Source organism: Sceloporus occidentalis, unplaced genomic scaffold (assembly GCF_023333645.1).
Source record: "Sceloporus occidentalis isolate IW3139 unplaced genomic scaffold, rSceOcc1.0.p SCAF_73, whole genome shotgun sequence".
NCBI classification, from domain to species: Eukaryota; Metazoa; Chordata; class Lepidosauria; order Squamata; family Phrynosomatidae; genus Sceloporus; species Sceloporus occidentalis.
Window position 1 is genome coordinate 3,148,102 of NW_028317053.1, and position 22,200 is coordinate 3,170,301.

Sequence of the window (22,200 nt, forward strand, 5' to 3'; positions counted from 1 at the left end):
AGGAGGGAATGGGGAAAGAACCAAGAAGGAAGAAATAGCAGATGTGATTAAATAGATTCAAGATATAATTTAAAAATGGGCACTGAGTAAGTTATATAGAACTTCTGCTTCATTCTGCAGAAGTTTCCACTCACTTTTTGCATCTAGTTTCATCTGAGATAAAACCGAGCTAAAACTGAGATAAAACTGTCATTTCTTTCCTAATATTATGCAAGAAATTCAAAGGCTAGTGACTAGACATCCATCCAGATTTAGAAGCACTTGAAAAATGGCATATAGCCTCATTTCAAGGCCACAGTAAGTGTAATGTGAACACAAATTGTGCTGCCAAAAGTGAACTACAAAAATGAACTGCAGTGAACCTCGGCTCACAAATTTATTCTTTCCCTTCCTTGGCACAGCCACAAGGAAGACTCTGGAAACTTTTAGATTAACCACAGGTTGGAGTATTCTCCAAACCATAATAGAGTTGAATTTTGGCCTGGTTAGTGAATATTTAAAGTTCAGATGACATGCTAAATTTTCTTCCTTGTAAATGGATCAGGGAAAAATATGGGCTGTGAGTGGGGAGGCTCACACAGCCTCCTTCACCTAACAGTAAACCAGCCAGGGACTGCAGTTATGATATCACCCAAAGCCCAAAGCTAAAAGTACTCCTAATTTAAGACAAGGGGGCAGGCAGCTGGGCAACATGTTTTAACTATAGCTCCCATTAATGCCAGTCAGAATAGCTAGTGCTCTGAGACTGTGAAAAGAATAGTTCAGAATATCCAGAGAGGACACTGAGTTCCCTATCCCAGGACTAAGGAATTAGGAAATCTAGGCCTAAAAAGTTAGTTGTCCATAGGTGTGAGAGATTATGATGTTTCATTTCCATCTAGTGTGACTGTGTGTCCCTTATCCCCACTACAAAAGAGACATACTGTTCAATCATTCATACGGGTGAGAGGCAATTTCTGCTTTACCAAATAAAAACTTATTATTATACAAAACCACAAGCAAGGTTGGTGGGGACACGAGAGAGGTCCTTTTCTATGGGTGCCCCTGGATTGTGGAACTCCCTTTCCAAGGAGACCAGAATGGCCCCTTTCTTGAAGGCCTTCCGCCCACAGGCAAAGACCTTCCTCTTCAGACAGGCATTCCAAACAGAAAGCTTTTAAAGCATAGGCTGGAGTGTCATATTGTTTCAATGTGTTTTAAACATTTTTATCTTTTTAAACTATTTGATATTTTAACACGTAATTTGTTTTAATTGTTGCAGCAATTCTGTTTCAAAGTACTATTTTTGTATGCTTTAAATTATAGTGTTTTTAATGTTGTAAGCCACCCTGAGTCTCAGTCTTGTATCACTGGTTCATGTATTTGTTCTCCTGGGGCAGCATATTTGTTTAGTGAATATATTATTATTATTATTATTATTATTATTATTATTATTATCATCTGCTTTTAAGTTACCTTCTAACTACCTTTTCAAATAAGATGGAAAGTAGTGGAATCCTTTTCTGATATACAACAGCATGTACTATATGGCAAACAGTCAAAACCTCTGGTGTTGTCATATCCCAGGAGTTTGATCATGCTCAGTACAGAATGCACATTTCTCTCAGTGAACCAAAACTTCTTACCAGTTAGGCTACAAACCTACCATGGGGGATCGCCCATAGGCAACCACAGCAGCTGCAGCTGCAGCAGCACTCATTTGGGGGGACATATTGTGAAGACTGGCATAGGCAGCTCCTGGGCTGGTTAGCTCTCCATTCATGCCAGCATGAGGTACCATTCCAAATGGAGCAGGGTATGGTCCAGGTACAGCAAGAGGTGTCCTCAAGCCGGCAGCTGCAGTACAAAGAGATGGCATATTTCAACTGAGTGTAATTTTCCCCCTATTTCCTTCATAAAAACCAAACAATCACATTTATAGTTATACTGTGCTCAAGTAGACCTCATCCTTCCCACTGCAACTATAAACTCACACTATTGTCTTTATATACATAGACTCCCAAAGCTAACACTAGATTTCTCCCACTGTTTATCTAGGGCAACTTGGTGGTTCAGAGTTCATGCTCCAGAAATTATCAGGCTGAAAAAAACAGCAGCTGAAGTTGAAGCTGACTGATATAGGCCAGGGAAGGAGGAGCTTTTTCTTCTCTGGGGCAAATAAAAGTTTAACTTTGTCAGCTAAAAATGTTCTGTAATGGGATTCTGTAAGTGTTCTAGAATTTTTGTTTTGCTCAATTAATCATTATCAGATTTCTTTTCTTATTGGGTGTGACATGTGATTGGGATTAAGCCATTTCAACCATATTGAATGTGATAGCTTTTAACAGAACCATTTACCTATCAAATGAGCAGATTTTACAATGCTCATGAAAGTAGGTTACATTCCTCATCCTCCTAGCTGACTTTAGCCAAACTTCTCCCCACAACATATACACCTTTCAAAAACAACGGATCCCTGAACATATTTGTCTTTTGCCCTCATTTTCATGCTGGGCAGGATTTATATACATGAAGTCACTACTATAGCTAATAGTCAACTGCCCAAGGTGTCAGTTTTTTTAAAAAAAGTAGTTGCTGCAATCTAAAATATATGGTAATAAGCAGTAATAACTGCACTCAGAACAATGGACAGACACTTTGTGGAGGTCTTCTACTGATGGTATTAACTGAGAAGGTTAAGAGACTGTGCAGAGACTGAATGGGAGCCCTTTACACACTGGGTTTTCTAAATCAACAGGTACATGATAGTTACACATGTACTGTGTAAGCAATAATAAATCATAACCAAAAAGTTTGTTACCTGCTTGGTTGACCAGAGGGTCCATTGTTGGAGGTTTGCCAAGGCCTGGACGAAGGCCTGGTGTCGCACTAGTTCCTGGGGTTGGCACATCACTTCGTGGAGTTGGTGTGCTGGATTTCAGAACTGGTGTGCTGGCTTTTTCATGCTGACATCATTGAACAAATGAAATTAAGTATCATTTTGAAATTGAGGTCATATTACACAGTGCATCACAATAGTGAGCACTCCCCCCAATCAATTTCCTAAAACATAAACAATATTAATACTGTCTGTGAAAAAGGCAAAACATGTAAAATGCTTTAATTGTATTCTTTACTGGCAGGAACTAGCATCGATTGGATAATTGTTCTTTAACTTTTATCAGTTATTTTAATTTAAATGGAGCAGTTGCAATTACTTCAGTATAAAGTGCTCTGTGGATCATGTTGACAAAACATTTGACAGTTTGATGTTACTATACGTATCTATTTTGCCAATTGCAGATAGGGAGTAGTGAGCATTTGACAGCCACAAGCTAGAATGCTTTAGTATACATTTTTCAGAGTTCTTCAAATCACACAACAGTGAAATCAAAAAGCAAAATCTCTAGTGGATTTAGTAGGTTTGGATTTAAACAACAGTTTGATCATAAGGCAATCCATATGTAAGGCTTACAAGATTTTCTTAGGTGGGGGAGTGTTGTGGCTATGCAGTTAGGAGATTTTGAACTCTGTTAAGTTACATTCTCATGAGACGTAAACAGATAGCTAGTTATCTGCTGTTTATGGCATTGCTATCTCCAAAGAATAATTCCAAAGAAAATCAAAGGTGACCACCCAGTATTTCTTTCTGTGATCTCTTCATTACAGTTAGCAGTAATTTTAGAAAGAGAAGGACAGAAAGGAAAAGAAAGAAAATTTGAGTAAAGAGAAAGATCTTCACATTATGAATGAGCAGGAAGTTCACACACTAAACTGCTCCCCCTCCAAGCAACTCAGCCAAATAATAATAATAATAATAATAATAATAATAATTATTATTATTCACTGATTCATATATGAAGCAGTAATAAATAATGATGATGATTGTGACAAAGTAGGCCTACAGACAAACCATGCAATAGGGGAAAATACTCACCAAGCCTATTTCTTTGGATTTCATAGACGCAGAACTCCCTGAGGAGGCAGTGGATGCTGGACTGCTGGAGGCATCTTTCTTCAAGAGGCGGGTTTTGTCTATCCCATTCTCCCGTGGTGAATGAGCAGGACTTGCCCGTGGAGATGAAGGGTCCTGAGTAGATAGATGGGCATGAGCAAATGTGTGCGCTGTTAACACTGTATGCATATAACAACCACCACCATCACCACCATAAAGAGGAGGAGAAAGAGGGGGAAGTACAGGAGAAGCCTTGACAACTGAGGTGCACCACAGCTAAAGGCAGCAGTATTGTAGCCTAAAACCAGCACAGAGATAGATTTGCTTAAACCTATTGAAATGAATGGGTTTATATCTGCGTAGATCTGCACAGTACTTAGGCTGGGCTAAGTATGCCTTGGAGGCATTTAAGAAGGCACTTAAGACAGATCTCTTCCGCAAGCTGACCCACCCTCATGTAGGAGATATCACTCCATTTCTCTGACCACTGCATAATTTTATTGCTATTGTTATTTGACGATGAGTTAATTTTTAATGGAATTATTATTGGTATTGTATTTTATTGATGTGTTTTGTATGTGTTTTTATTGTTTTATAATCCTGCCTCAATCCATCTGGGAGAGGCAGCAAAATACAAATCTTATTATTATTATTATTATTATTATTATTATATCGTGGGATATTTATTACATAGCTCAAGCAATAGTATGAGCTGTAGAGGGGGATAGATCATGGTATTCATGGTAAACAGGATCAGTTAAAACCAGCAAGGACTTTTTTTGTTTTTTCAGATTTCGAACCTATTTCCCAGAATTAATTATTTATACATTATTATAGGGCCAGAGTGGTGCAGCGGTTTGAGCACTGAACTATGACTCTAGAGATCAGGGTTTGAATCTTGGCTAAGCCATGGAAACTTACTGAGTGACCTTGGGCAAGTCATACTCTCTCGTCCTTGGGATGGCAATGGCAACCCCCCCCCCCCCGATGAAATTTCCTGAGAAAACTCCCAGGTAGGGTGACCATAAGTTGGAAACGGCTTGAAGGCACACAACACTACCATCAACAACAAAGTTACAAAAAGAAAGCCAGTGTGGTATTGTAGTTTGAGTGTTGGACTAGGACACTGGGTGACCTTGGGCAAGTCACAATCTAATTAGCTTCAAAGGAAGGCAATGGCACCCCCGCCCCTTACCAAATCTTTCCAAGAAAGCTTCACATTAGTTTCCCATACTCTGGAAACAGCTTGAAGGCATGCAACAACAACATGACTATCTTCTATGAGATATAAAGCAATAGTATCAGGGTTATATAACTTTCTAAGGCTGCTACCACATTGAAGAATTAATGTAGTTTTATACTGCTTTCACTCTCGTGGCTCCATCCAGAGAATCCTGGGATTTGCAGTTTGATGTGGCACCAGAGCTCTCTGACAGAGAAGGCTAAATGTCTAACAACACTACAGATCCCAGAATTCTATAGCACTGAACCATGGCACTTAAAGTAATGTCAAAATGCATTAATTCTGCAGTGTAGATGCAGCCTCAGGCTTAAAATGTGTATAATTAAATGACGGAACATCACTGTAATCCATAAGCACAGGCCGTGTTGTTGGAGTGGCCCCAAGAGGCTTTGTTTCTAATAGAGCCTTTCTGGTACTGCCTCCCCTCCTCTTCTCCCCTGTCCAATGACCCCATTCACAGCAGGGTAATACACAGCTTTCAAGGACATTAATCGGTACTTTAGTCATCTAGCCCTCTCCATCTCAAATTATTATAAATGTAAAGGAGGTTTACCTCATTAGACACATCCACAACTAAATTGTCATCACTTTTGTCCCCGTCACTGTCCTAGATTAAAAGCAACAACAATACACAATGTTACATTCTGTCATGCTGTCAGTTATATTCAGTAGTTATAAACAAACAAGCAAAGAAAAACAAAACCTCAGATCAAATGTATTGAACATGAAAAGGATTTGGCCATTTCTACTGAAGACTAGTTTTCTGTGACTTTCTAAGCACCAGAGTTTCTTATTTGAAAATATTTCTATTACAATCAGGGAATATGTTTTTTAATTGTTTAGCACTGTACAGAAATCTAGAAAACTAAGAAAAGGCACCAACCACTGTGTCAAAGGACTCTCTTATGTAATGAATGAAAAGTTAATTTCTCGTCATGGTATCACAAGGGTTTGGCAAATTAATTCACACGAAATATCCAATATGTTCTGTCACATCCTCTCCCCATTTCTGAGATGCTTAGGAACTAGCTAGGAAATAGCTTAGCAAGTAGCTAAGAATTCATAGTAAACAGTACATTGCTGAGAATGGTAACTTACTGTATCTGAACAATTCCCTCTTGGATTCTCCTGTGGCTGAACAAACCAAAAACTCTCAGTCTGCGGTTTACTTTGCTTATTTTACAGCCACAGCAGATCTTTGGTTTGTTGGTGTCCTAAAGCCTGGTATTATCATTATGATAATCATGATCAATGTCATCTTTATATATACAGCTTGGGCCCAAGTAATTTGAAGGACTGCATTTCACTTTATGAGCCCATTAGTGCTCTAAGATTTTCTGAAGAGGCCTTCTTCTCTGTCCCACCACCCTTTTTGGCTCATTTGGTGGAAATAAGGGAGAAGGCCTTCTTGGTAGCTGCTCCAAGGCTCTGGAACTTCCTTCCAGGAGAGGCCAGGGTGGTCCCATCCTTGCACTTCTTTTAGAGGTAAGTAAAAAAAAAAGTGCCATCAGACTTTTTCAGGCTTAAGAGGGTTGGGCTTTTAAATGCTATATGGTTCAGATTTTAAGATTTGCATGTATGTTCTTAATACATTTTAATATTTTTTAAACATTTGATATTTTTACTTTTATAAACTGTATAATTGTTTTTAAATTATGCTTCCTATATGCTTTTGTACTGTATATACTTTTAAATTATACTTTTTATGTTTTTGCATTGTTTTTAATTTGTTGTTAGCCGCTTTGAGTCCCTATATCACAAGAAAGCTGAGATATTAAATAAATAAATACATACATACATACATACATACATACAAAATGTGCCAAAATTGGGGATCAAGGCAGCTTACAACTTAAAACAAATACAATACAGCTAGAAGTATATACAAGTCAACTTTAAAACAGACTGTATTCACAATATGAAAACAGTTTAAAACATCCATCTAGAGAGGATAAAATGCATTTATAAGCAGTTTATTAAAAACAAGACAGCATGATCTAAACTCTTTCTGGGACAGATAGATTATTTCAAGGCCAAGGCTTTATACAGAGACATATGGTCTGTCAAACAGACTGGGCCTAAATCATAACCAGCACTTTCATTTGAGACTAGCAACAGGAGTGGCAGCCAGTGAAGCTGTTGTAACGGTTAAGTTATATGGTCCTTGTACACTTTATGAAGCTGGCATGCTATCCAAGTGTCCACACTTAAGTGTGTAACAACCCCTGTAGTGTAGCAGTTTCTCCATTCCATACCCAGTAAATTGATAATCTTTGTCAGATTTCCTTACGTAATGGCTTGAATCCTTATCATCCACTTTTCTTTTCTTCATGTCATTGGAATAATCAGGCCCATTCCTTCGTTTATCTGTGTTCCGCAGGCTGTCAGGGACCAAGAGTGAATTACTCTGCAAATACAAGCACAAATACAAGTTGGTCAACCTTTACTACATTCACCTTTAGAATACATGAGATTCCTGTGGGCATTTCTAGAAGCCCTATTTTTGTTATTCAAAGTTTATTAATTACCTTCCTACACTGCACTTACACTCCAATTTTCCGAATTTGGGGGGGCTGTTCTGATCCTCTGTTGTACTGCTTTTTCAGCTGCTTTTACAATGTCTCAGTTACTTTCTTTTCCTCCTACTTTCCCTGAGCTTACTTCAGTTGCTGTAAATTGAGCTGACAGTGGAGGATATGACACAGGATGGGAGTCTCTCAATTTCAAAAGAGAAGATAGCGAGGTCACGTTGAAAATTTGCTCAATTACGTGATTACTTATCACACCTTAAATTTGCTGTAATGGCCTCTCTGAACGCGACCCAGATTCTGTGCAAAGTAAGCCATCACATCAGTGGGTTCTTAATTACGAATTGGCACCTTTGCACATGCTCAGTGAGACTCCAGATGACCAGAGCATAGCATATTTAGGCGAGTGAGAGAGAGGAACCAAAATTTACAAAAGAGGTTGGAGAGAAATAGTTGACTAGGAATAGAGTTTGTGACTTCGCTAGTTCACCAAATTTACTTAAGTATGGATTGACGCATGATTGCGTTCGGACTGCCAATGATCATGTGTGGTAACCTTTGCGCAATAACGTGAATACACATGATTGCATTCAGGATGACACTGGATTATACTGTTAGGGATGATGGGAGTTGCAGCTCTTCTCCTGGCTTTCACTCTCACCCCCCTGGTCAGCGGAAGAGCAACCAGTTTGACCAGTAGCTCTGAGAATTGGCTGAAGATGTTTTCCAATCTTCTCTGGAGTCTGCTGGTTCTTGTTCAGCTCTCAAGACACCAGTCAACACAGTAGTCTTCTATAAAAGATCTACTTTTATTCTAATATATACACTATGCACAAAACAATTCCACTGCTCACAGAACTCACACTACTATACTCCTCAATACCCACAAAAAGTATTGCCATACATTATTGCTTATATAGACATTTGTCTCTCTATTCATTATACAGTTGCCACCTCCTGGGCGTGTACATACATTATGATTGACATATCATACTTGGCTCAATCTTTACCTCACATTGCATCATACATTGCTGTCCACTCAATGACTTTCAGGTGATATCAATTTGCACCTTTTCACTTTGTCCTTGCCACATGTGTCCTTGACTTTTAGGAACTTCTAATTACATTATATGCAACACCTATGTGCCATTTCAATAGCTTTTGCTGTGTCATGTTACTTTCAAATACATTCATATACATATTATATTTCTTGTGACTATATATCCCATGTTGCTTTTTCCTGACATATACTTCCAATTTCAGTTGTGTGATATCCTCCAGTGTATAAGCAGCTTCTACTCAGTTAACATAGCAAAGGGGAGAGGAAAGGAGAGGTTCCTAGCAGGCTCAGGCAAAAATAAATGGCTGCAATCCCTCCTGGTTTCTGCATTTCAGATATTTCTATGTCATCTTGACTACACTCTGATGTTGGTCTGTGAAATATTGAATTGTATGTTTATGTGAATATGAAGAGCTCTAACATAATATATATAAAGAGTTAAAAACGTATTCTGGTTTCTCCAAGGAAGCCATTTTAGAAAGAAACATGCAATGTAGTAACGTTTGCTTATTTTAAAAAAAAAAAAAAAAAACAACTAGTTGCTTTAGGGATTCCTAAAGAACAATTCCTTTACATTAAGAAGGTATAGTGAGAACAGGACTATTCATGAAACACATTTTAAGCAAGAAGAAAGCATTTGTGTTTCTGAAAAATTAATGGCATGTCTCAAGAATCTGTTAATTTACAGTCTGCTGTGATCTGGCTTTCCTGATTGTCAATATGCCAATGAGCCTTTAAGCAAAAATTAAACAGAGCTCCAGGAAATGAGGGGAAATGTGCAGAACAGGATAACAGAGTTGTAATTTGGTGTAGCACTCTGTTTAGGCTGTCACTGAATGTTGGAGAGGCTCTGGATCAATAACAATGTGATTTGTCTGCAACTCTCTGTACTGGAGTATAACCTCTTAGCTACTTAGAAGTGTCAGAAATTAGTATGTGTATCAGATCTTAAAAGGAGGAAACTTATGCATGAATCTAATTGTATGCCCAAAGCATAAAAAGAAACACAAAAAGAAAATGAAACAATGGCTTTAACTGAAAATGCAAGCAAATGGTTGGTCTCACACAATTAACTGCTTGCACTTTTTTAAAAAACCAAAAGTTCCAAGATAAAACTCATAATGTGAAAGGAAGGCCAAAAGATGAGAGCATGAACTAATCTTGTCCACAATCTACAGCTACTTTCTTTTAGATAATGCTCTGTACAAACTGTTGACCCAAAGGGGAAGAGAGGCATTTTAGATATTTCTGGGTCACATGATAATTTGACATGCCTCCAATTCTCATCTTCCCTCCAGCTAAAGCATTAAACATGTCACAATGGGCTCTTTTAAGTTCAGGATTAGCATATGCAAGAAGGGCAATTTGTTCAATGGTGTGTTAATGCCATGAACAATGCTGAATGAAGGGTGGAAGAGGGGTGGGGAAGGAGGGGGGCTCTTTTCACAAAGACCTGACAGGCCTCCTTTCTAAAAGTCATCTTTACAAGAAAGCATAATGCCAACACACTTTTCAAAATTTATACAAAAATCTGCCTGCCACCACCAGCCTGCTTCAAAGGACACATCTATGCATATTCAAAATTACTCAGATCTGGGAAGGAAAACAACAAAAAAGGTAATAGGAACAGCTTTCACAATAATGGAGGACAACTACTCTAGGAGCTTTGTAGTTCTCATAGACAAATTCTTAACCACAAGCAAAAAGGAAGTAACACATATACACACACACATGCAAGACAAACAAGAGCACCAATCTCAACTACTCTTTAAAAGCAAGCTCCAACCTTTTTTATATCTGATTATTCAAGTTCAACACACACTGGGGTTTTCTATAAAGCATGCGGGATGAGCTAATGAAATCAAGTAAAAAAGCAGTCCCCACTACAGTGTTTTGTGGCTGAAAAGGTAAGTTTGTTGGATCATTAGTTTGAAACAAGGATTGGATTAAAAACATCATCATACTAACAGAAACAAGGAAACTAGGAAAACAGTACAGGAAGATTCGGATACCAATATTAATTTCACATTTTGACATGAGACAGGAATTGGGCAAAATCTGAACTTGTACAAAATCTAGGGATCAAGAAGCTGTGCCTCTCAACATAAAGAAATGGTAAAAACACGTTTCCTGCTCTTTAATTGTTGTTGTTGTTATTAATCTATTCAATTTTATAGTCTACTAAGTGTTACCAACTAGTTTTGGACAATCAATAATTTGGATTTCAACCAAGAAGCAGTAAGCCATGTTGGTATTTATAATGCCCCTGTGATTCTATCTATGATGTTTTTATTCAGATGTCTTGGCAGTCCATTTGAAATTGCCCCTAGAGCATCTATCACCACTGGAATAACAGTTGTTTTCTTTCCCCAGAGGCACTGAATCACAATTTGTGGGTCTCAGTTTTTTATAATCACTTCCCCCTCTTTGCCTTCAATTCTGCTGTCTCCCAGGATCACCATGTTTATAATCTAGACTTTCTTTTTTTATCAGCCACAGTTATCTCTGTAATATTATGTTCTAATTTTTTAACAGTTTGAATCTTAAAGCCCCCTAAGATTTTTTTGTCACTTTTTTACTACTTTTGCTGGCTTACAGTATGTTCCTAGCAGTTCTCTGAGAATGACAAACCATATTTTTTGCATAGATTTCAGTGTTATTATTGCAGCGATTTTATTGTGGCATTTCTTATATTCAGGTTGCACAATTTTACTGCATAAACTGATAAGGTGATCAAGAGTTTCATCTTTGTTTTTATATGGATAATGTATACTATCCATTCTGATTTTTTCAATGTTTGTCTTGATGGCTATTTGTTTGGCATGCCTCTTCTTGAACCACAAATATATATGCTTCAGTTTCTTTTTCAGTGTCCAGTCCTGTAACCACTTCCACATGTTCCTCTTTTCAGCTTCCCTTCTATGCTTTGAATATGCTGACTTTCTAGTGACGTGGCTTGTCAAACTTCAAGGTGTTTTTTCACCTCGTTTGTTTCTGCAGCATTCAATATATTCTGTATATGTACATGTATCAACATTTTTTCTTTGCTTTCTCAAATATATTAAAAGAACTTTTCTTCCCCATGCATCTGAGGAAGTAGGCTCAAGTCTACAAAAGCTAATTCTATTAATGTCTCTCTTTCAGTTAGTCTCAAAGGTACTACAAGATCACTTTGCATGCTGATTTCTACAAACAGTTTGCTCCACTTGTAGTAACTCGCAGACACCAAGGATGATATTTCACACACTTTTGCCCCCATCTGGACACAGGCAGGGGATGCCCATGGCTGAGTGAAAACATGATCACATGCCATACTGTCCTGAAGGCAGCCCCATGCCATCGCTGGCACTAAGCCATCCCTGGTCAGGGCTCAAGCACATGAATTTTGAAGGATGGAAGCTCTCCAGTGGAGCAAAATCACGTGGCTGAGTGCTGATCAGTGATGGCATAGTGCTGGGTGATGGCATGGGGCCACTTTGAGGACAGTATGATATACATAGTGTGGCAAGTATAGTGTCAAGATCAAAGGACATAGTAGTGCCACTCTATTCTGCTTTGGTCAGGCTCCACCTAGAATACTGTGTCCAGTTCTGGGCACTCCATTTCAAAAAGGATGATGACAAATTGGTGCATGTCCAAAGGAGGGCAACCAAAATGGTGAAGGATCTGGAAACCATGCCTTACAATGAGAGACTTAGGGAGCTGGGTATGTTTAGCTTGAAGAAGAGACGGTTAAGGAGTAATATGATAGCCCTGTTTAAATATTTGAAGGGATGTCATATTGAGGAGGGAGCAAGCTTGTTTTCTGCTGCTCCAGAGAATAGGACTCGGAACAATGGATGCAAGCTCCAGGAAAGGAGATTCCACCTCAACATTAGTAGGAACTTCCTGACAGTAAGGGCTGTTTGACAGTGGAACACACTCCCTCGGAGTGTAGTGGAGTCTCTTTCCTTAGAGGTCTTTAAACAGAGGCTGGATGGCCATGTTAGGTATGTTTTGATTGAGAGTTCCTGCATGGCAGGGGGTTGGACTGGATGCCCTTGTGGTCTCTTCACACTCCATGATTCTATGATTCTATTCTGTAATTATTCTTTTTGATTTAGTAATTTTACTATAGTATGAAACTCATATACACAAGTTCAATATCCAAGTTTTCATTTATCCACTTCTGGAAAAAAAAATATGTTTTCTCTAGGCATTTCTAGGTTCTCTAGTGAGATTCTATGGTCATCTTCCGGCCCAAGCATTCTATAGAATCACACTAGGACCTAGAACTGCCTAGAAAAATGTCATCTCCAGGCATTTCTAGGTCCTTTAGTGTGATTCTAAGATACTGAAAATAATAGGGGTTGCTATTATCATGGTTTCAGGTATCCATGGGGAGGGGATATCCTGGTACGTAATTCCTGCAGATATAGGGCTTATACTGCATTTACTGTTCTGATAGTGTAGAATATTTATTAATTCCAAACTCCATTCAGATGTCTTGACTAGATTGGTGGTTGTTGAAAAGATACTCTACCTTTCCCACAAAACTGCAACTCCAGGAAGCTGTTACTTATTACATTTTCCAAAAATGTCTGGATGCTAGGAATTTAAAAACCAGGTCAAAATGCAGGGTTTACATCAAGCCTCTGGCTTAACAAGCACTCCTTATTGCAAAGAAAACACACACACACACACACACACACACTTGCTCACATGTGTCCCTTCTTGCTCCTCCTTGGGGCAAGGAAAGACCTTTCCCTTACATTACTCCAAAGCATCATACATTCCTAAAAGGTTGGTACCAATATTACATATTACTACTACAGCCACATAACAAATATTTCAAATTCTGTATCTTTTACATAAATATGAAGAATCACCATACAAGTAGTCACCTCTACTATGCAGTCTAATAAAAAGTTATTTACTATCATGTCCCTTAATTTCCATTTAATAAAGAGATGTAGCTTAACATGAGAGCCAGCATGGTGCTGTGGTTTAAGTGTTGGACTATGACTCTGGAGAGCAGGGTTGATTCCCCTTGAGCAAGTCACACACTCTCAGCCTCAGAAACCCCCATGATAAGTTTGCCTTAGACTACCATAAATCGGAAACTATTTGAGGGTACACAACAACAACAAAACTTAACACACTTCAGCAAACTATAAGAAAGAGTTGAGGGAGAAAGCTAAGAAAAATGGATTCTTATTGCTGCATCTACAATATACTATGAAGAGGGATAACAGAGGGATTCTTTTATAATTAAAAATATTTTAAAAACCTTCTAATAAACAAGCAAGCAAAAACTCAGGAAATTTACACTGGCCAGGCTAGACATGCTGAAGTTGTTACATGTAGTTCAGTCCTAGCTAGTAAGAAATTTGGTGATGGATCAGGGAGCCATTTTACAAGCTCTGTGGGCCACCAAAAGTACTACAAGAAGGTTAAGAAGAAGAAACAACTGGAAGTCCACTTCCAATCTGGAAAAACAAATACTATTGGGTGTTGAATGGTACAGGTTAAATTTGCAACATACTTAAAAGGATACAGCAGCTCCTTGAGCTCCCTAGCAGTACAATTTGATTTCTCAAACCCACCCCTTGGAAGAAAACAAATTTTAGGTGTTGGATCTAAGATGTCTGCGTGCCACAACAATATCCCTGGGTGCTGCACATGGCTGCTGAACCACACTTGCCCAGCAAAATCAAGATTTGGATTTATATCTTTTTGTAATATTTTAAAGCTATGGATTATTGAATCCATGGATAAAGAATCCATGGCTATGGACGAACAACTGTACTAACAACTGTTTAAAATCAATTTCATTCTGGTTACAAGACCATTTTCAGCATTCCTCATCTTCAGCATTTCTACTAGCATGTGTGTTGCAATAGTGTGATTCACGGTGTAGTCAACACTGTGCTAAAAAAAATGTAAGAAATTAATATTGAAGGCTAAATCCACCATTAGTCCTACTTACAGTGGACCTATTAAAATAAATAATTCACAACTAATTTAAATTCCATTGATTTCAATAGAACTGTTCTAGGTATGACTAATTTTAGTTCTGTGTGGAATTAGTATCCTAGAACAGATGTCTCTTTCTAGTCCTGAGTTTAAAAAGAGTTTAATCTTCCCTGAATGTGTAATGTATTTATTACATCATCATTATCATTGTCATTGTTGTTCTTGTTGTCATTATTGCTTCAGGATATGTTATAGTGTCTCACAAGATCACATTCACACCCCAGTTTAGCAATTCAGATAGTGGCCTGATGCAACTCAGACTGATTTCAAGGCTACTCAGTTGGACTGAGATCCACTCTAAATTTAGGATTCATTTGAATGTGAACCACAGTCTATGTTGTATGCCAGCTGATGTTGCAATGAGACACATCCAGGACAGGAAAAAACTCTGAACCCAACTTTCTCAATAAATCCAAAATGATAGATTTCTAACCATTTCCAAGAGGTTCTTCTGGTTATAATCAAGCAGTAGACAAGCAACAGGTTTCAGTGGCAACATTCTCTTGAATCTCAACCTTTGGATGGAAGCAGGTTTTTCAATAGTTTTGAATTGCAGTGTTAGCCAAATTTATTTATGAGACCCAAATATAGTAGACCTGGTGACTCAATAGGACTGCATGTGTTGATCTATCCCATTTATTCAGTGAGTTGCATCTAGTTGAGACTAACAATTGGATATAGCCTCAAAGTGCCATTAATGTAGCCTTTTTGTGTGAGATTTAGATTCTGAACATTTTTCATTACAGACAAATAACGAGAATTTTTAGAAGACTAAAGTACAACAAATGAAACCTATTTGAGAGAAGTTGCTTTCACAGAGACCTGAACACTAAATACACACTAAATACAATACACAGCCTGTTTAGACAATACTGTTCATTTTTAACGTTTGATATTGGGGATTTAATTTAACCACTGTCAAGGACACATAACATATTGTGATACTCAACAGGAAATGGTATCATTTTCAATTTAACAAAGCCAGACAATGCACAATAGTGTATGAGAAGCAGAATAGTCATAAACTTACACAGCAGTGATTTGTATATGTCTTGAGTCTAATGTAAAGAGACCTGACTGCTAACTAACAAAAGACAAAACAAAAATAAATGCAGTATCACTTCTGAAATGCTTGCTAGCAAGATTTGATCATGAAGAAAGGAAGTGTGTTCATGAAAACCTTATCCTTATCTCACAGGCAGACAGGCAAATCTTTAGAACCACTCAGGTTCCTTGTGGCTTGCAACACAATGGAGTGACTAATGACAGCAAACACTCCTAGAATTAGTACAGGATTTGAAGCCTCAACACAGAATCATCTCCAAGATTACCCATACATTCCACTAGGATATGGGTGAAGCAGTTGAGAAACAGTGGCCAAGAATCAGTGAGCTCATCACTGCATTTCCATCTCATATGTAGAGATTATAAAGAAACTATAGTGGGCCCTTGGTATCTGCTACGGTTTGGTTCCAGGACCTCCACCCCCCCCCCCCCCCCAATGGATACCAAAATCCATGAATGCTCATTCCCATTATATACAAAGGCACAGTAAAATGGCATCCCTTATATAAAATGGCAAAAATCAAGCTTTTTGAAATGTGTGTGTGTGTGTGAATATTTTTGAACTGTGGCTAGTTGAATCCATGAAAACAGATTCTAGGGACATAGAATCCAGGGACACAGAAGACCAACTGTATGAATGAAAGCCTTCCCTTTCAGGCTGAGTGTGTACGACTTGCCTGAGATCACCCAGTGGATTCCCATGGATATCCAGAGTCATAGTCCAAAACTCAAGGGCAAACCCTCTTTGACCAAATCTTGCCAAGAAAAATTTTGTGATAAGTTCACATTAGGGTCACCATAAATTGAGAACTACTTAAAGGCATACTACTACAACAAGAACCACAAATGGAAGTGCAACATGTAGCTTGCTAACTACAGGTGTATAATAAACTCCTCTACTTGTCATTCTAAATGTTTTGTTATTAAGAATGCAGACTACCTCAAAAAAGGGGAAGGGTTGACCTCTAGTTTGTGACTGATTTGAGAAGTTAATCCAGACCACTCATTTCCCTGGATGGGGCAGTACTGCAATGTTGCCTTTTCTGTGCAAGACTGAACACATACTTTATATAGCAGGTGCTCTGCTTGTGTAGCAGTGGCAAAGCTCTGGCTCTATCTTAAACCTTCAAGATTACTCTTCCAATCTCCTCTAATGTCCCATGTTGCTCAAGATCACCTAGAACCTTGGTTCTGAGGGAAACAGATAACTGTTCAGAATATTTCCTAGTTTACCGAAACAAAATATTCTGAATGTTTCTTTTTGAAAAACATATAGCCAGATTGTAGGATGCAAAGGCCTTTGACAGATATAATTTATTTACTTAAGAAATGTGTATCATGCTTCTCCTTTCAAAAACTAGTTGTTCAAAGTGACTTACATGTTAAAGCATAAAAATAATAACCAACAATTGAAAATCAAGCTAAAAGCAGCATACAGAATTTAACATTTTATCATGCATCTCTGGCTGGAGAGAAAAGCTGTTTAGTACTTGAGACTTTCATTCCTCTTTGTTAGTTTATGAATATCATGTTGTTCAAACATATTAAACGAATATTCTAACATCACCACCACAACACATGCACAAAGCATGGGCAGATAACTGATCACCAGGCTTATTTTTCAAAGTTCTAACACGCTAATATTTAGTTCACATACACTGGACAACATATTTTGAATCCATTGTGAGTCTGGGGTAGCTCTCTTTCTAATCAGACTATGAGCCCTTATTATGGGAGAGAGAAGGGAAGGGTGAAGTGTTCAAATTTGTCTCAAATCACATCTTCCCACTAGACTACAGTTTCCATAATCTGAAAGAGAATTTCCAGCCAGTGCTCTCTGTAAAAATGTCCTGACCAGCAACAAAATGCGGACCTCAGTGCAAGGCAAGATTTAGATGATCCTAAGGCACTGATTCTAAAGGCTATACAACATCTTGATCTGCATAGATTTGTCTGCTCTAGCTTTATCTATGAGAACTAAGACCTGCCTTCTCTGTCAGTATACAGAAATGTTGTATCTCAGATCACACACAGAGATTGTATGATTTACACTGGGTTTAGAGGACTCTTTTTCCAAATGATTATGAAACCTACCTGTGTCAGCAGTTTCACTACCTTTACAACATCCATCTGTGCTTTCCCTAGAGAGTATGATGATCCCACAACCACAATGATTAACATCTTGGCAAACATCCCAGATTACGTGGAGAGCCCACTAAATTTTGTCTAACACAGAGACTGAGAAATCTCCTATGGATTATTCTTACTGTATACATATAGATATCTCAGTGATCTGTGGATGCCATATATTTATACGTGGCCATCTACAAGGACAACAAGGTCCCCATGTGGAATGGATGATGTAAAGTTGGTAATTTTTTTTAAGCCTTAGACTGTTGCTCCTGTCTCCCTCTGGATAAAAAAACACTGTATCCTACATAAGATCTTGGGGGTGGGGAGTGTATTATCAGTTGTCTCACATGGGACTTTAGTAGCTGGTATATAGTCTTCTGTATTCCTCATGATGTGGAAGGGATTATAAAACTCTACCTGTGTGCTTTTCTCAAACCATATGATATAACCTCAGTATTACTGAGTATACTCTGTTTTGAGAACCTGTTCAAAAGCAGCATGGGGACAGCAGCAATTCCTTCCCAGAAATACTAGACAACAGAGGTGATTTGATGTAAGACAGCACAGCAGGAACTAGTACTGATGTAATAAATTGAAGGGTTTTGATAACTTTATTCTGTATCCTGTCTAACTACAGAAGAGGTGGGTCTGAGGATCTCCTCCATGGAACTACCTCCCCCCCCCCCCGAAGGCTATTATACTTCCTCCATAGAGGAGGAAGAATCTAATGATGACCGATATAGTGAAGAAGCACTTCTTTAGATTGTCCATTAAAAGACACAAAGCAGGAGAGATAGTTATAAAGTACACACTCTCTCCATATGAGTACAGGAGCAGTGATGGAAATAGGCATGGGCAACCTTTAATATCTCAGTAGAGACTGAAAAGGTTTCCTTTTTTGGCCTGAAACACCCAGATTCTGGGACACAGTTCATAAAAGAATAGAAAAGAACCTGCTAAAGAACCTGCTATACCCAATTGGTATAGCACTGATAACTTCTGGAAGTAGTAGGTTTAATCCTAGTAAAATTTTGAATTAGACAGTCATGGGATCAAAAGTTTTTATACTTTTAGACCAGGGGTCCCAACCTTTTAAACTTGTGGAGCCCTTATTTCTATGGCAGAGCCCCTAAGAGGCTTACCCTATGTCTCACAAGTTAATGGTATTTAGGAGTATATCTAGAAATATAGTCTTATTCTTTAATTTCATTCAATTTTTATTTCTTTCAGGAGCACCTGGGAAGTGTACACAGAGTCCTAAGGGCCGCTCAGAGCACAGGTTTGGAACTCCTGTTCTAGACCATATCCACTCAAGGAAGCAAAAGTAGGTCCAGCCTGCCGGAAACATGTATTCAATATTTCAATAGGCAACGTCCTAGAATTGAGTCTTCCTGAATCCTTGAATATTTATGCAAGAAAATAATTGAAACTTATGTCTTCTTTCTTTGAGAACATGTCCAAAGGCATGATGACAGGAAGAAAAAAGCAGCATTCATAAAGTTGAATAAATAGGTGCCAGAACCACATTACCTTTTATTGACCTGTAAAGTGGAACATTATCAGAGATGCCTAGGTGATCTGTATTTAATCTAAGTTGATTGATATTATGAGGAATTTACAATATTATAAGAAATTTACATTCAAAGCACACAGTAGTAACCTAGAAAGCATTCTTCTATACCACGAGTGTCATTTTTAAAAGGTGGAATATATTGAAGGACAGATGTAACTTAAACCAACTGTATTCCTTGTGGCATATAAAGTTAACTCTTCTTACAGAGTATTCAGTACATTTATCACCATCCTTTAAATTATTTGAGCTCCATTGTTTATGTTTTGCTCGTCTTTATGAGTGCAAGTATTGTTTTGTTTATCGGCATTTTTAATAGTACCACAGCCAATTATGTGTCCGAGTAAGTGTACTCTATTACACTTTCTAAAATGGCAAAGTTTAATATATTCAGCATATTGGATTTAATCCAAGAGGTGCGCTTCCATAAGAAGGCATTTTCAACTCACTGAAGTTGTTTTATATTTTGTCCAGAATATTGCAAAGGGTGAGTGGGTGAGCTAAAATCAAAGATGTTCTTCTGATTTCTAGGGAAGTAGGAAGTGTCTACATCATGTGTTGAGAATTTCTGAGGTACATGGGGATGGATGACATTCAGATGTCTTGATCCTGTTGGCTCCTCAGCCAGGGATTAAGTTTCACCATTCATGCTACACCATGCACTGAGAAGAGCCAGGTCCCTGGCTGAGACAAAGGCTGGAAAAGTTCTCCACCAGTTGGCACTTTGATCAATATGGCTTTTCTCCTCCTTTGCCTTCCCCATGCAGAGAAGGCAGTAAAGTAGTGAAAAGGGCTCAGCTGCTACTTGGAGAAGCTGGCTTTGAAGAGAAGGCAACAGAGGTGTGACTCAGGCTTATCTAGCTCTTTAGGAAGTAGCTGAACCTCTTTGTTAGGACTTAGTTGGCATTGCTCCTTGTCTTCTCTCCCCATATGGGGAAAGAGACTGGATGTTGGAAAGACTGAACTGTGACTTGAGGTGGTGGATCAATCCCTATTTCAATTGTTCTTTTCTGAGGGAGGGACTTCAGGAAAGAAAGGCTTTTTCCTGAGATGAACTGGCCTAGGATAGCACAGCTGGTTTGCAAGACAGAGATTCCCCACAACAGTTACAGCACAGTGTAAACTCTTCCCTTTGTAGTGCTAGCAAATATTCACAGGATCCCATTTTAGAATAAATAAACTGTTACTTCTTAACAAATACCCTTATGTAAACTAGCTAATTTTTTTAAAAGGGTGCAACTGTAATAAGTCAACTGTAACAGGTCAACATGAACAATCTGTAATATAGGAGATTATCACATGCCAAATCCATGCCAGGATAGACACGGATTGTAACCCTCACCTATAGATCTTATTGCACTGCCCTGTGCCCAGGCAGTAGGCATCCCATATTCAACCGGGGCTTCTCCCGCAGCTTTTCAAGAATAGGGGCAATGCAATAAGATCCCAGCATGGGTTTGATGTGTGACAATCATCATAGGCTTGGATCCCAAAACACTGCCTTCTGTGAACAGAACATTGGTGAATTGGCTTTTGATTTAGAAGAGGATCCCTCTGACAGAAAGGGAAGACATAGATACTGGCAATATCTCCTACCCTGTAGCCTCTCTACACTGTTCCACTATTTTGTGGAGACACAAGGGACTGCAGAGAAATGGGGAAATTAGCAAAAGGTGCAACTCAACTATCATCAATGGAGGTAAACTTGAGTTGGAAGGTATAGGCTTCAATCTAAGATCTGCCTATGGGTGGAGTGGCCCGATTCTGACTTTCCCATTCTCTGCTCTTCCCACCATTGTCCAGAGGTTCTGAAAATGCCCTCACCATTTGAATGGGGCAGGTTGAGGAAGAATCAATACTTTCTGTAAGGTTAAAAAATGTTGCTGAGCTTGAAAATAAAAAAGTACTGGATTACATTTCTTAGAGTATGTGTTTAATTAAAAGTTACCTCACTGCTTTTGCTTATATAACTAACTCACCCATTTAAAGTTTCAATGATGCCAAAGAAAAATCAACACCAATAGAATTTGCACTCTTGAGACAGGAGTGTAGTGTGTGATGCAGTAAAATGAGGGCATTGCCTGAAATAAGACTTCTCAGATGAATTTTTCCTTCAGTCCACAAATCTCTTGCATTGTAGATAGTAAGATTCTGGAAATCGTTCACACTTGTAACTGTTACACTGCTGTTTTGTATTTTCTTGATAATTTTGCCTGCCTCTTTTCTTTGGATTGCTAATCTGTATTTCTAAATGTTCAATTTAAAATTAAGTTGTTGTAATACTAGAAATTACAGGAAACCAAAAAATGAAATTATAAGCAATATACAACACTGTTTAATGTTGTTATGGTACTGAATGGATTACTTCAACAAAAATATTGCCTCATACGGGTGGGATGGGGAAAAGGGCAAAGAAGCATGGTGATTTCTGACAGCAATGAACTGTTTTGCCTGATGAGTCAAGGCTGCCTATACGTTTCCGGTCCCAGTACAAAGTGTTGGTTATTACCTTTAAAGCCCTAAATGGCTTGGGCCCGGGTTACTTGAGGGAACGCCTCTCCCTACATAATCCTCCCCGCACGCTCAGAACTACAGGAAAATGTTTACTCGACCACCCTAAGGTGAGATTGGTAACAACACAGCAACGGGCAT

General features: G+C 38.5%; 1 protein-coding gene across 4 annotated transcripts in view; it reads right to left on the reverse strand.

Annotated features, from left to right (window-relative positions):
- LOC149286018 (transducin-like enhancer protein 1) overlaps window positions 1–22,200 on the reverse strand; it is an 86,001-nt gene that overhangs the window by 20,168 nt on the left and 43,633 nt on the right. For all 4 annotated transcript variants that reach the window (XM_089494537.1, XM_089494534.1, XM_089494536.1 and 1 more), the window contains exons 9-13: window positions 7,468–7,584; window positions 5,731–5,784; window positions 3,917–4,069; window positions 2,801–2,945; window positions 1,646–1,836 (exon numbers count right to left, since the gene is read on the reverse strand). In XM_089494537.1, the coding sequence (XP_089350663.1) occupies window positions 1,646–1,836; window positions 2,801–2,945; window positions 3,917–4,069; window positions 5,731–5,784; window positions 7,468–7,584 (660 nt within the window). The remainder of the gene's footprint in view (window positions 1–1,645; window positions 1,837–2,800; window positions 2,946–3,916; window positions 4,070–5,730; window positions 5,785–7,467; window positions 7,585–22,200) is intronic.